Raw genomic sequence first — 12,520 nt, forward strand, 5'->3', positions numbered from 1 at the left:
CCTTAGATCATTTTAATGACATTTTAACAGTCTGAATCATTTTCTTCCTGAGCATATTAATAGGAAAGTTAAAAAGTAGAGAGGAAAACTAATTTACCCAATGTCACAAAATAAATAAGTGGTGAAGGAAGAACTAAAATCAAATCCATCCTAAAATAATAAGGTTCCTGGATGTGCTATTCTGCTTTTGACTTTTAAATATCTACCTAGGAGACATTTAATACCACCTAGTAGAATTTAACACTCTATTTAAGAAAATATTTCCCCAATGAAGGTAAGCATCTTAAGCAAATTACAAAGATGATTTTTGTTAATTACCCCTCAAAAACATGTCTTTATCTTCCAGACTCTTACTCTTCAGAGCAAACTGAGGGAACCTCATATTGGAGTCACAGTGACGCCTCTTGTTCTGATGAAACTTAACTCCTTCTGTGCCTGAGGGCCACAGTGGTCCCCAGTTTGTTCATTAATATTGCGCCAGGAAGAACGATCTTATCCAAGTTATATGGCCTCCATCCATGGTGCACCAGAGAACACGGCAACTGTTTGGCTATAATGTTGCAAATGCTAAAGGCATAATGGAAATTGTACCTAAATGCAAGGTAGGAATGCTTAAAACACACACACACACACACACACACACACACACACACACACACACAAGTGTTATTCACAAAGGCTCATTGAGGCCCCACATCTCATTACTAACAATGAGCTGATGCAAAGCACCCTTCTTCCTGGCTAAGCCCTGTCTATGCCCTTGCACCAAATGTCACATTTTATGGTGCTGCTTCACATATAAAACTCAGGCGACTGTGGTACTATGTGACATTCACATATGCACTTAAAGTGATCCCCTGTGACTGCCCCCATGACTACCAGGTCTTCTCTAGATGTCCTTGGATCACTCTGAGTCATTGTAGAGCATGGGGTTCAGCAAATCCAGTGTTTCTTCTGGGGCCATCACCTCACTCTGACAATACAATACAATCGGTTTACCAACAAGTTTTACCTCATCACAGACATAAAATTGGCAAATATATTGAGCTGCCTCCCATAACACTGTGAGTGAATATTCCAGGCTGTTTCTGTAAAAACAAAATCCCAGCTGGTCACAAGACTCCATAAAACATGATGGATGCATACGAGTTTCAACATTTGTTTCTTCGGTAGATTTTCCTTCCCCTCCTCTTTTTTTAAATGAGAAGAGTGTATTTGGATTTACCTTTGCATATAGGAACACTCAATGCCACAAAAAGCCTATTATAAGAATGGGTCCTCAAGAAAGGTCTAAAATAATTTGGAGGGCTGTAACATATTAGGACTGCCAAATATCAGCTGTTAGATCTTTAAGAACCAAGTTTCTTCCATCTTTATCAGATGCTCCCATCCACTTCAACAACCTCACAGCATCCTACACTCCCTCCACAAATGTGAAGACATTGTGAACTGTGCATTTTGTGGTTGATATCTGTCTGTATCCTCCACTAGAATATAAGCTCCACGTGGACAAGGATTGCATGAATGGACCTGGTATTTTCATTGCTGTGCCTGGCAGTGCTGGGATGGGGTAGAAAATCAATGAATATTGATGAAGGATCACGAGAGCAAATAAATCTGTGAATGAAGAAATGGTGTTAAATCGGAAGGTCTAGCATGCAAGATCGAAATAAGCTTTTTGATTCCCTGAGATTTATCCTTGGGATGTCATGGCAGATGTATCAAACTACAAAAACAGTACACTGACAACCATCCACGAGTTCATTATTCTTGAGATAAGTTCTGCATTCATAAATCCAATTCTCCTGGTGGTCATTTTCCCCATTTTAAATTTCACAGCATCTGTGGGCATTTGTTGAATTTAACCCTTGCCTATGAAAACATCAACGTGTGTATCTGCATACGCAGATGAGGCCAGCAGACGCGGTCATTCCTAAACGCCTACTGGAAATCACAGTATTTCATTTCTAAAGTCACGGAAATAATAAACAGAAATTGACGTTGAACCAACAGTGTCAAAAACCTCCACAGCAATCCACTCTATTTCCTTGATATTGCTCTCTAACCACTGATAAAAACTCTTTGAAGTGGAAGAGTAAATATTATCATTTGATAGTACATGGACCCAACAGTGCAAATACAATTGCATTGTTACCCTCTGGGGGCTCCGGCCAGTCACACACCGCGGGCAGGGTTGCTATGGAGGAACCAGTGTGCTTGGCGCAGGAGCAGGCCAGGAGGGAGCACTGCTCCGAGGAGCTACCCGCCTCTGGATCTTCCCCAGTCATACACGCAGACTGACAAGGGGGAAATGCTGGCTTTCGAGTATGTTTCTGTTTCTGCAATCACGGAAAGGATGGACCACAAACAGGCAGTGGGAAATGCCAGCTCCAAGCATCAGCTTGCTTTTACACTCCCGCTGACATTTTTGTAAAGGATCACAGGTGGGGGTGGGGAGAAACATCGACAGCGCAGCCTGCAGTCGCCAGGGAGAGCTGGGAGGGGGCGGCAGGAGAGACCACCTGGGGGCCTCCCCCGTGGGCCGTGAGGCCTGTGGCCACGGGCGCCCCTTCGCGCTCGGGACTCGGCCCTCCTGCCCCCGGGCGGCCTGGCTGAGGAAGGTGCATGGGTCGCCCCGCGTGCCAGAGCCCCATGAGGTGTGGAGCAGCCCCAGCGCCGCCGGGGACCCTCGCGTGGACCCGGGGCGCAAGGTCGCGGCGGACTGAGCAGCTGCTGTGGGTGGCGGCCCGGCCCCGCCCTCCCGGCGCCTCCCCAGCCAGCCCCGCGCGGCGCTCACCTTGCCCGGGAAGGGCCCCGGGAGGAGCAGCTTCAGGGCCTGCCTCTTGAGCTCCACCAGGCGGGCGTTGCAGTTCTCGCACCAGACGCCGCGGTCCGAGCCGGGGGAGGAGCCGCCGCCGCTGCCGGAGCCCGGGGAGCCGGTGCCGAAGCCGGGCGAGCCGCCCAGGGAACCCGGCGAACTAGTGCCGATGCCGGGGGAGGCGGGTCCCGGGGAGCCGGTGAAGGAGCTCGGGGACGAGGTGCCCGAGCCGGGAGACGGGGTCCCCGAGGAGCCGAGCGCTGAGCCCGCGCCCTCAGGAGTGGGCCGGCTCCCGGCCCGCGACTCCTCGTATGCTTTGCGGTACCAGCTTTCCGGGGAGAAGGGCGCTGCGGGCTTGGTGGGCGAGCAGACTTCATTCACCTGCGGGGAAGACACGCCGGTATCAAGGGCCGCAAGGCGGCGGGCTGCAGCGCCCAGGAGCTGGGTCAGACGTGCGCCACCAAGTACCCGCTCGAACCGCCCATGGGAGCTGGTTGGGGACCTCTCCAAGCCCTGCGGCCAAATCGCCCTCCATCTGTCTCGTTAATTGTCCTTAAGTGAGTCCCCGCCGCCCGGGTGACCCCTGCGCTGGTCCCGGGTGGCCTCCTCCTGGGGTCAGGACGAGGACTCGCTCGGGGCGGTCTCCACGGCTTCTGCAAGGCCAGGGGGGACCCACAGGTTCAGTGCCCCACGCTTTTGAAGCCGGCACCTATTCCAGCAATACCCCAGGAACGAAATCCTGGAAGACCCTATGGGGGGGTAGGGGGAGGGCTGTGATTTCAGGGTTTTTATTCCTACGGGGTCCAACTCTCCGGATACTGCAGGTAAACGAGAGGCTCTCCCGGCTCCAACTAAACGATCCGAGGTACGGCCAAGCATTCATGGGAAACCCTCCCCTTCGGCTTCACTCCGCCTAGAAGCGCAGGAATGCCGCAAAAGTTAGGAGTGCGGGGAAAGGAAGGAACGAGAGGACTGAAAAAATTCCGAGAGCGAGGCGAGTGTGCGGGCGTCCCCGCGGCAGACCCGCCTCCGCGCACTCACAGCCCCGCCAGCCCCGGGGGCGCCTCTGCAGCGGGGAGAGCTCGGGGCCGGGGCCGCGCGATCCCGGGGAAAGGGGGACCCCCGCCGAGATGGGTCTGGTAACGCGCCTCCGCGTCGTACCGTCACTACTTACCCCGTATTTCTTGCCCCTGGTGGAGACCGCAAGCCTCTCTTTATTCCCAGCTACCGAATTCATGGTGGCTTTTCCAGAGGAGAGTATCTGAAGGTTCCACCAACGCTACATCCGAAGGTCCTCCGACCCAGAAGCGTCGCCCGGCTGCAGGGGGCTGGCTCTCAGCCCTCAAGGCAAGGTTTCTTCCGCGGTGGGGCGGGAGGGAACGAGAGCAAACGGACCCCACAAGTAATAGCACCAACGTGCAGAAAGGGTTGGGGTCGCGGGTTTCTTCTTCTCTTCAAAGCATGCTTTTCCTCATCCCCGTCTGCCTGCTCCAGCTGCACGTTCTCTTGTCACGGTCACAACCACAGCACTGGCATTTTCTTCAGGCAAGTCGGTCCGTGCTCCCCCACGAGGGCAGGGAGGGATACGATCGGGGCTCGCGGCCGCCGCGGGAAGGTGGGCTGGGCGAGCCGAGCCCAGCCGAGCCGGCGGTGGGAACTTGTCTCCTTCACCGAGCTTGGTAACTGAGTTCAAAGAAATTCTCCCAAAATATAAAGATCCAGACTCGGGGAGGAGCCTCGGCGTGTCGCCGAGCCAATATCCGCCGGCCCGTTTCGCCTGACAGTTGCGCGAGGGCCGGGAGAGGGGCGGCTCCGCAGGGCCCGGGAGCGGTCGGCGGTCAGAGCGCGCGTGTGCGCCCGGGCGCGGCGCGGAGGAGCCTCGGGAACCTGCCGCCCTCGCCGCGCCGGCCGGGATCCATTTTATGTGGCGGCGCTCGTGCCTGACAGTGCGAGGCCTGGAGCCGGGCCGGGGCGGGGGCGGGGGCTCGTCGCTCTCGCTGCGTGCGGGGAAGTTCCTGGCGCGCCGCCCGGGCCCGGGGCTCTAATGAAACGCCGCTGCGCGAGCCTGGAGCTCAGGGGCCGCGCGAGCGAGCGCGGCTGGACGGAAATGCGGCGCCCCAGCCTCCCCCGCCCCCAAGTTCTTTCTCTTCCTGACAAGGCTTGCAGGTCTGTCTTTGAAACGCCGTGCAGAAGGGATTGAGTCACAAACAAGTCCACAAACATGCCGGGTCCTCCCCCCGCCCTTTGTTCTCGGAGAGCTGCCCGGCAAACCTTTTCTGGAATGGCCCTACCGACCCCGGGCCGGCCGGGGGCCACCCTCCCCGACCGCAGCCGCCGGACTAGGGCCCTTGGTCCCCCGCCCGCCCGAGCCCCGGTCTGTGACGGACTAAGCCGCCCGGGACTGGGACAGGTGAGCCTGGGGACCCAGCGGGCCGCTGCCGGGCAGGGGAAACTGAGGGCTTCGCCGCGCTGCACGCGGACGACTCTGGCCTGGAGAGGGGGTGTGGCGCGAGCCGGCCTTGGCCTCTCCTTGCGGGGGATCAGCCCCCTCGCCCCCCGCCGCCCGTTTCTTCCTGCGCCTGGGCCCCGCGGGGTCTCCGGAGCACCCCGTCATCGCTCCCTCTCCGATCGCCCCCCCAGTCCCCTGGAGCAGCGCCCAGGAGCGCAGGAAGCCGGCGTACGCCAGGCTCCACACGTGGCTGCTCTGGGGTGTCATTTTTCATTTCCCGGGAGGACATTACTTCTGGTGAGCCAGCAGGTCTGTTTTGTTGTGACCTTTAATTAACACCCCGCGAGACGCCCCTGGAAGGACCGGCCCGGCGTGGGGATCACGTGGGGTGTAATGGCATCTCCGCGCCCGCGGGGAGCCCCAGCCCGGGGGTGGGCGAGAGCGCGAAGGACGTTCAGGGCTTTCTGGTCGCTGGCTTCCTTCTGAGCTGTGGACGAGGCAGGAGGGGGCAGGAAGACAAAGGTTCGGGGTTCTGGAAGCCTGGGGCCACACCCCCACTCTGCCTTCCTCGGGGAGAATTTCTTCTGTGCCTCTCGTGCTCTGCCCCCCTCCTCCCCGGCTCCAGCTCCTGCGTGGGAATATTTCGCAGCCACCAAAGCGAGGTAAAAAGGTCAAAATGAAGATGTCAAGAACAGAGTGGACGTTTCCATTACGTTCCCACTTCCAATTTAAAAGCGATGCTATCAATAGGGGACCTTAGGGGACAGGTACACCTCCAGGCAGCACGCCCCAGCTCCCACCCGCATCTGTATTCCGCGTAGGTTCCGCGGAACACATCATCGCCATTGGCCACGCGCCGCTTATCAGCCAAAAAGCAGCGTGTGGTAGAAACGAGCCGGCGAGGCCGCGGGTGGGCCAGGTGGGGCGTCGAGGGGGGAGTGTTGGGGAGCTGCGCGATCCACCTTGGAGACCGGGGAGCCCAGAGCTGCTCTGGTTTGCATCTCTAAGTAGCTGGGGGCCCAGAGCTTCTTTGGTGGGCTCCGAGCGCCCTCTGTTGATCCAAGTTTACAACCGGAGACTCTGCAAGAGTTTTTAAGCAGCTTTCAAAAATTGATGTTTATGTAAAATGTATATACATAAGATGAAATGCACACATTTTAATTGTTCAGTTCTATGAATTTTGATAAACGTGTACTCTGCGTAGGCCGCCACCTCAATCAACATCTATAAATTCCTGTCCCTCTTGAAGGTTATCTGCCTTTTCCCAGGCAATCCCCACCTCTCCTAAGAAACTACTGTTCTGGACTGATCTGGAAGGTTTTAATTCATAGAATGCGTACAGCATGGACCCTTTTGGGTTTGGCTTTTTAAACTTAACACAGGTTTTTGAGTTTCATGTTGTTGCTAGTATGGGTCTGTTTTCTGTCTGTACTCTGTTTCATTCTTCTGTCTCTCATGCCTTTTTTTGTTAACTGAATAACTTTTCAGTGTTCCAGTTTCACCTCTCTGTTGGCTTTTTAGCTCTCATGATTATAATATGGATTTTTTTTTTTTTTTTTTTTTTTTTTTTTTTGAGGCAGGAGCTCACTCTGTTGCCTGGGCTAGAGTGCAGTGGCGCTATTATGGCTGACGGCAGCCTCCATCTCCCAGGCTCAGAGGATCCTCTCTCCTCAGCCTCCCTAGTAGCTGGGACTACAGGTGCACACCACCACATCGGGCTAATTTTTTTTTAAGTAGAGACGAGGTTTCCCTGTGTTGCCCAGGCTGGTCTCAAGCTCCTGAGTTCAAGCTGTCTTCCTACCTCCACCTTCCAAAGTGCTGGAATTATGGCATGAAACCACCATACCCGGCCTATAATATGAATCTTTAACATTTCATAGGCTACTTACAGTTAACACGGCGCCGCTTCACCTAAAATGTAACTTGCAGCCACTCCATCTTACCTTCTGACTTTGTGCTACTAATTTGATATATTTTCCATCTACATGCATTATAAAACCCACAATACAATCTTATCAATTTTACTTTAAACAATCTGTTGCCTTTCAGTGACACTAGAAAATTTTAAGTTTTTTATATTTACCCGGTTTTATCATGTCTGGGACTCTTTATTTATTTATTTATTTATTTATTTAGCCTTTAGAGCCAGGTTTCTAACTGGGTCATTTCTTTTAGTGTTTCTTATAGCGAGGGTCTCCTGGCAACATATTCTCTCAGATGCTGCTTATCTGAAAATGTCTTTGTTTCACTTTTGTGTTTGAAGAATAGTTTAACTAGATGTAGAATTCCTGATTGACAGTTGTTTTTCTTTCAACCCTTTGAGGATGTCATTCATTGCTTTTTGGCCTTCCTTGTTTCTGATGAGAGGTCAGCAGTGATTCATATGGACATTCTCCTGTAGGTAATGTGTCTTTTTTTCTCTGAGTTCTTTGAAGATTCTTTCTTTGCCTCTGGTTTTCAGTAATTTGACTATAATATTTCTATATGTGTTACTTTTTGTATTTATCCTGGTTAGGGTTTGCTGAATTTCTAGGATCTATAAATTGATCTGTACGTTTTTTACCAAATTTGGGGGATTTTCAGCCACTATTTATTCAAATATTTTTTTCTGCCCTGTTCTCTCTTTTTCCTCTCCTTCTGAGACACCAATTACATGTTTGTTATTACAGTGCTTGATATTGTCTTATAGGTTATTGAAACTCTGTTCATTATTTCCATTTTTACCTCTTTACAGACTGAATCATTTCTATTGCTCCTTTATTAAGTTCACCAACCTTTGCTTCAGCTGCCTCCAATCCACTGTTAAGCTGATGCAGCTGATCCAAAAATTGTGTGTGCGTGTGTGTGTGTGTGTTTCCATTTCTCTGTTTCTCCCCCCTTTAAATCCTTAAACATAGTTATAGTAGCATATTTAAAGTTCTTGTCAGAATTCCAACCTCTGACTCATTTGGGGTCGCTTTCTAGTAACTGATTTTTCTACCGACTGAATCATATTTTCCTGTTTCTTTTCATATTCGATAAGTGTTAACTGTATATTGAATACAATAAGTGTTAACTGTATATTGAATACAATAAATGTTAACTGTATATTGAATACAATAAATGTTAACTGTATATTGAATACAATAAGTGTTAACTGTATATTGAATACAATAAGTGTTAACTGTATATTGAATACAATAAATGTTAACTGTATATTGAATACAATAAATGTTAACTGTATATTGAATACAATAAATGTTAACTGTATATTGAATACAATAAATGTTAACTGTATATTGAATACTGTCGATGCTACATCATAGAAATGCTAGATTCTATTCTCTTCCTTGAGGAGTATTGATTTTTGTTCTAGCAGGCAAGTAAGTTACCGCTGGGTCACCCTGAACTTGAAGAGGCTTGGTTTTTTGCTTTCTTTGAGTGGTTCTAACTGGCTTTTGCCCTTAGATCTAAGGAAAATCCCTTAGTCCTGGGATTGTTCTTTAGCCCTGAGGCGCCGCCCTTCTGCAGCTTCAGTGGAAAGCCTAAGGGCTTTGCCAGTCCCCTCTGACTTGGAACTCAGACTCCAAGCTCTGCTTTGTGCGCTGGACAGCACTTGCAGTCTCTGCTCAGCTCCTTCACCATGCAGTTTCTGCCTTCTCTCGCCTTCCTGCAGCTCTTCTGGATGTTCAGAGTTCAAATCTATCAGCCAGATTTGAGGGAAATGTTAGTGGATTTCAGGACTGCCTCAGTGTGGCTCTCTCCTTTCCTGGATTCTCCTTCCCCGTCTCCAGCTACTCTGACAGCCTTGAACTTCACCACGGAACGCTCAAACCCATACGAGTGGCTTGTTTCTTGTGGTCTAGTCACAGTGCTCAGCAGACTGGAAGAAGGGCCACATAACCCTTCTTTTAAGGATTAGATCTTTGAACCCCTTCCAGTCTCTGCCTGCTTCTGGCCATTCTCCAGGGCGCTTAAATAGGTTTGTTATTGTTGTTGTCAGTCTATAAGATTTTCTTTGGGAAATTCAATGTCATACATAAGATACTCCCTAATTCTAGTTTTAACGGTGGCTTTTTTAGATCTACCTTGGGCTTTTGGAATTCTTGTTGTTTCAAGGGTTTTCTTTCTATGAGTTAGCAGCCTGTAGCTATAATTTTATTCTCTATTAGACTGAGGAATTTCAGTGTTGCAACTGAAATCTTTACTCATAGATGAATGATACAGATTATAAATATACATGTATTTCTTCTTCACATTTGAGGATGCTAACAGTATTACTTCAAGATTTAGGTGCGAAAAGACACTTTAAGAATGAAAAAATTATATACTGGCTTACAAAAGCCAAGAGCTTTTTTTTGAGACGGAGTCTCACTCTGTTCCCCAGGCTGGAGTGCAGTGGCAAGATCTCGGCTTATTGCAACCTCCACCTCTCGGGTTCAAGTGATTCTTGTCCCTCAGCCTCCCGAGTAGCTGGAACTACAGGCATGCACCACCACGCCTGCCTAATCTTTGTATTTTTAGTAGAGATGGGGTTTCACCATGTTGGCCAGGCCAGTCTTGAACTCCTGACCTCAACTGATCTGCCCACCTCGGCCTCCCAAAGTCCTGGGATTACAGGCGTGAGCCACCGCGCCTGGTCGCCAAGAGCGTCTATGAACATCAGTGTATTGATTCCATTGATATCCCTGGGTGAAAAGTGTATCTTTCTGGTGTATCCATGAGTACCAAGTGCAAAGAAAGCTAAAGTCCATTGCCTGGCTAAGAATGAAATTGTTATTCCATATTCCTTGCTGCTTAATTATTAAACGGACATAACTTCTTTGGGAATGCCTCACGGGACTTTCATATCTCGGAGAATGCAACTTAGCTTTCCCCTTATTTATACCTCGGGGTGAATAGATCATAAATTTTATAGCTAAAATATATTATATCATTATGTTTTTGAAAGTCTGAAAGTATAAATCAGAAATTAAAAACCAGCCAGCTGCGGTGACTCACACCTGTAATCCCAGCACTTTTGGGAGGCCGAGGCAGGTGGACTCTTTGAGCCCAGGAGTTCAAGACCAGCCTAGGCAATATAATGAGACCTCATCTTTACAAAAAATACAAAAAATACAAAAAAAAACTGGGTGTGGTGGTGGGTGCCTGTAATCCCAGTTACTTGGGAGGCTGAGGGGAGGATCATTTGAACCTGGGAGGCAGAGGTTCCAGTGAGCCAAGATTGCATCATTGAACTCCAGCCTGGAGGACAGAGCAAGACTGTTTAAAAAAAAAAAAAAAAAAAGACTGGCAACTTCTAATTGCTAAGTTGAATGTACAATATAGCAGATTTCACTCCTCTTTAATATTTTGTTTTTGAAATAATTTCCATATCAATTCAGGCACCAACATGCCAACAGAGTCAGCGGAGTGCATGTGCTAGAGACGGCTGTGTTTCTCCTTGAAGGATAATTAAAGCAGCTTACCCTGGCCATGTGGTATCTTGATGAATATGCAGTCAATATTTGCATATGATCTTCTGGTGTTCTGAGGACCATATGATCATGCGGGGGCCGCTAGAGAGCCATCAGCAAGCTGATAACGTGAATCTGTGTGCTTGGTCCTTATTGTGGTACAAGAGGACGGTTGTTATCCTGCAAGCTGAGAAAGGGTTTCCACTCTTGAAATATCATTTCAATCATTAATCATTTCAGCCTTATAAATTCCTTCCATGCTAAATTCCAAGCCTTGATTTCAGTCTGAAATTGAAAGTTCAGATGATGAAGGTATATAGAGAGAAAAGATATGAACCAAATTTGTGTAGTCAGAGTGACAAATTTCTTTTGGTTGTTAATTTTATTTTGTTTTGGGGTTGGGGAAGAAAACTTTTAAAAGATTTTAAAAGACTGTAAGAAGATTAGAAAGAGTGAGGAGGATCAGACAGTATGTGCTCAGCCCACTGACCTTGGGGTCCAGATGCTCACAACCTCGACCTGTGCTGCCAATTCCACAGAAGTAACCTGCTTCGCAAAGGGATCACAGCATCCAATGCAGCGCTGTTTATAATGGCGAAGGGGAGTAAAACAGCCTAAATGCACAACAGTGGGGATGGGTTTAATAACTCACAGTCTAGGCCAGGTACAGTGGCACATACCTGTGGTCCCAGCTACTCAGGAGGCTGAGGCTGGAGGATGTTTTGAACCCAGGAGTTCAAGGCTGCAGTGAGCTATGCTGGCGCCACAACACTCCAGTCTGGCCAACATACTGAGTCCCCATTTCTTAAAAAAAATGAACAACTTACAGTCTAGTCAGACAGTGGAATACCCTGCAGCCCTTACAAATGCTCATGAAAGAATAATGGAATGCAAAGATATTGATTATATAGTAGTGTTAAGTTAAAAAGTAAAGTATATACAATATGATGATAATTCAGTAAAACCAAAAGATAATTACATACATATCAGGAAAAAAAGATTAGATTTTAACACCAAAATATTAAAAGCATAACAATTCTTTGTGGGGAGTTGCTAATTCTAATTCTGTTTTCTTTTTACTTTTTTTGAGACAGGATCTTACTCTGTTGCCCAGCATGGAGTGTAGTGGCACAAGCATAGCTCACGATAGCCTTGAACTCCTGGGCTCAAGTGATCCTCCTTCTTCAGCCTCCCAAGCAGCTGGCAACCTCTAGTTGCTGGGCTACAGGCACACACCACCATGCCTGGCTAATTATTTTATATTTTTTTATACAGACAGCATCTTGCTATGTTGCCCAGGATAGTCTCAAACACTTGGCCTCAAGTGATCCTCCTCCCACCTCAGCCTACCAAAGTGCTGGGATTACAGGCATCAGCCACCATGACCAGCCTCTAATTCTGTTTTCTAAGACGAATTTAATATTATTATGAGAAAAAGATTACTTTAAAAAGAAGTTAAAGCAAGTTTCAGTTTGTCAGAAAGGAATCACAAGGAGCTAGAGAATAAAGGATGGGTGTGCCCACAAAGCATCCAGACACACACACACATACACAACATGAGCAACATGCACACATTGCACACACACAGCTGCATGCCTAGCTAAAGCCAGGATACAAAAAATCAGGCTGGGCACAGTGGCTCATGCCTGTAATCCCAATACTTCGAGAGGCCGAGGCAGGAGGATCACTTGAGGTCAGGAGTTCGAGACCAGCCTGGCCAACATGGTGAAACGCCGTCTCTACTAAAAATACAAAAATTGGCCTGGCGTGATGGCTCACGCCTGTAGTCCCAGCACTTTGGCAGGCCGAGGCGGGCGG

At 48.9% G+C, this 12,520-nt stretch overlaps 1 protein-coding gene across 1 annotated transcript in view; it reads right to left on the minus strand.

Annotated features, from left to right (window-relative positions):
- Positions 1–4,493, minus strand: part of LOC105474699 (kinesin family member 26B) — a 568,793-nt gene extending 564,300 nt beyond the window's left edge. Inside the window, exons 1-2 of the mRNA XM_011729515.3 lie at positions 3,993–4,493; positions 2,798–3,199 (exon numbers count right to left, since the gene is read on the minus strand). Coding sequence (XP_011727817.2) covers positions 2,798–3,199; positions 3,993–4,055 — 465 coding nt within the window. The 5' untranslated portion in view covers positions 4,056–4,493. The remainder of the gene's footprint in view (positions 1–2,797; positions 3,200–3,992) is intronic.
- Positions 4,494–12,520: the final 8,027 nt, after the last annotated feature.

This window comes from Macaca nemestrina, chromosome 1, assembly GCF_043159975.1.
Source record: "Macaca nemestrina isolate mMacNem1 chromosome 1, mMacNem.hap1, whole genome shotgun sequence".
NCBI classification, from domain to species: domain Eukaryota; kingdom Metazoa; phylum Chordata; class Mammalia; order Primates; family Cercopithecidae; genus Macaca; species Macaca nemestrina.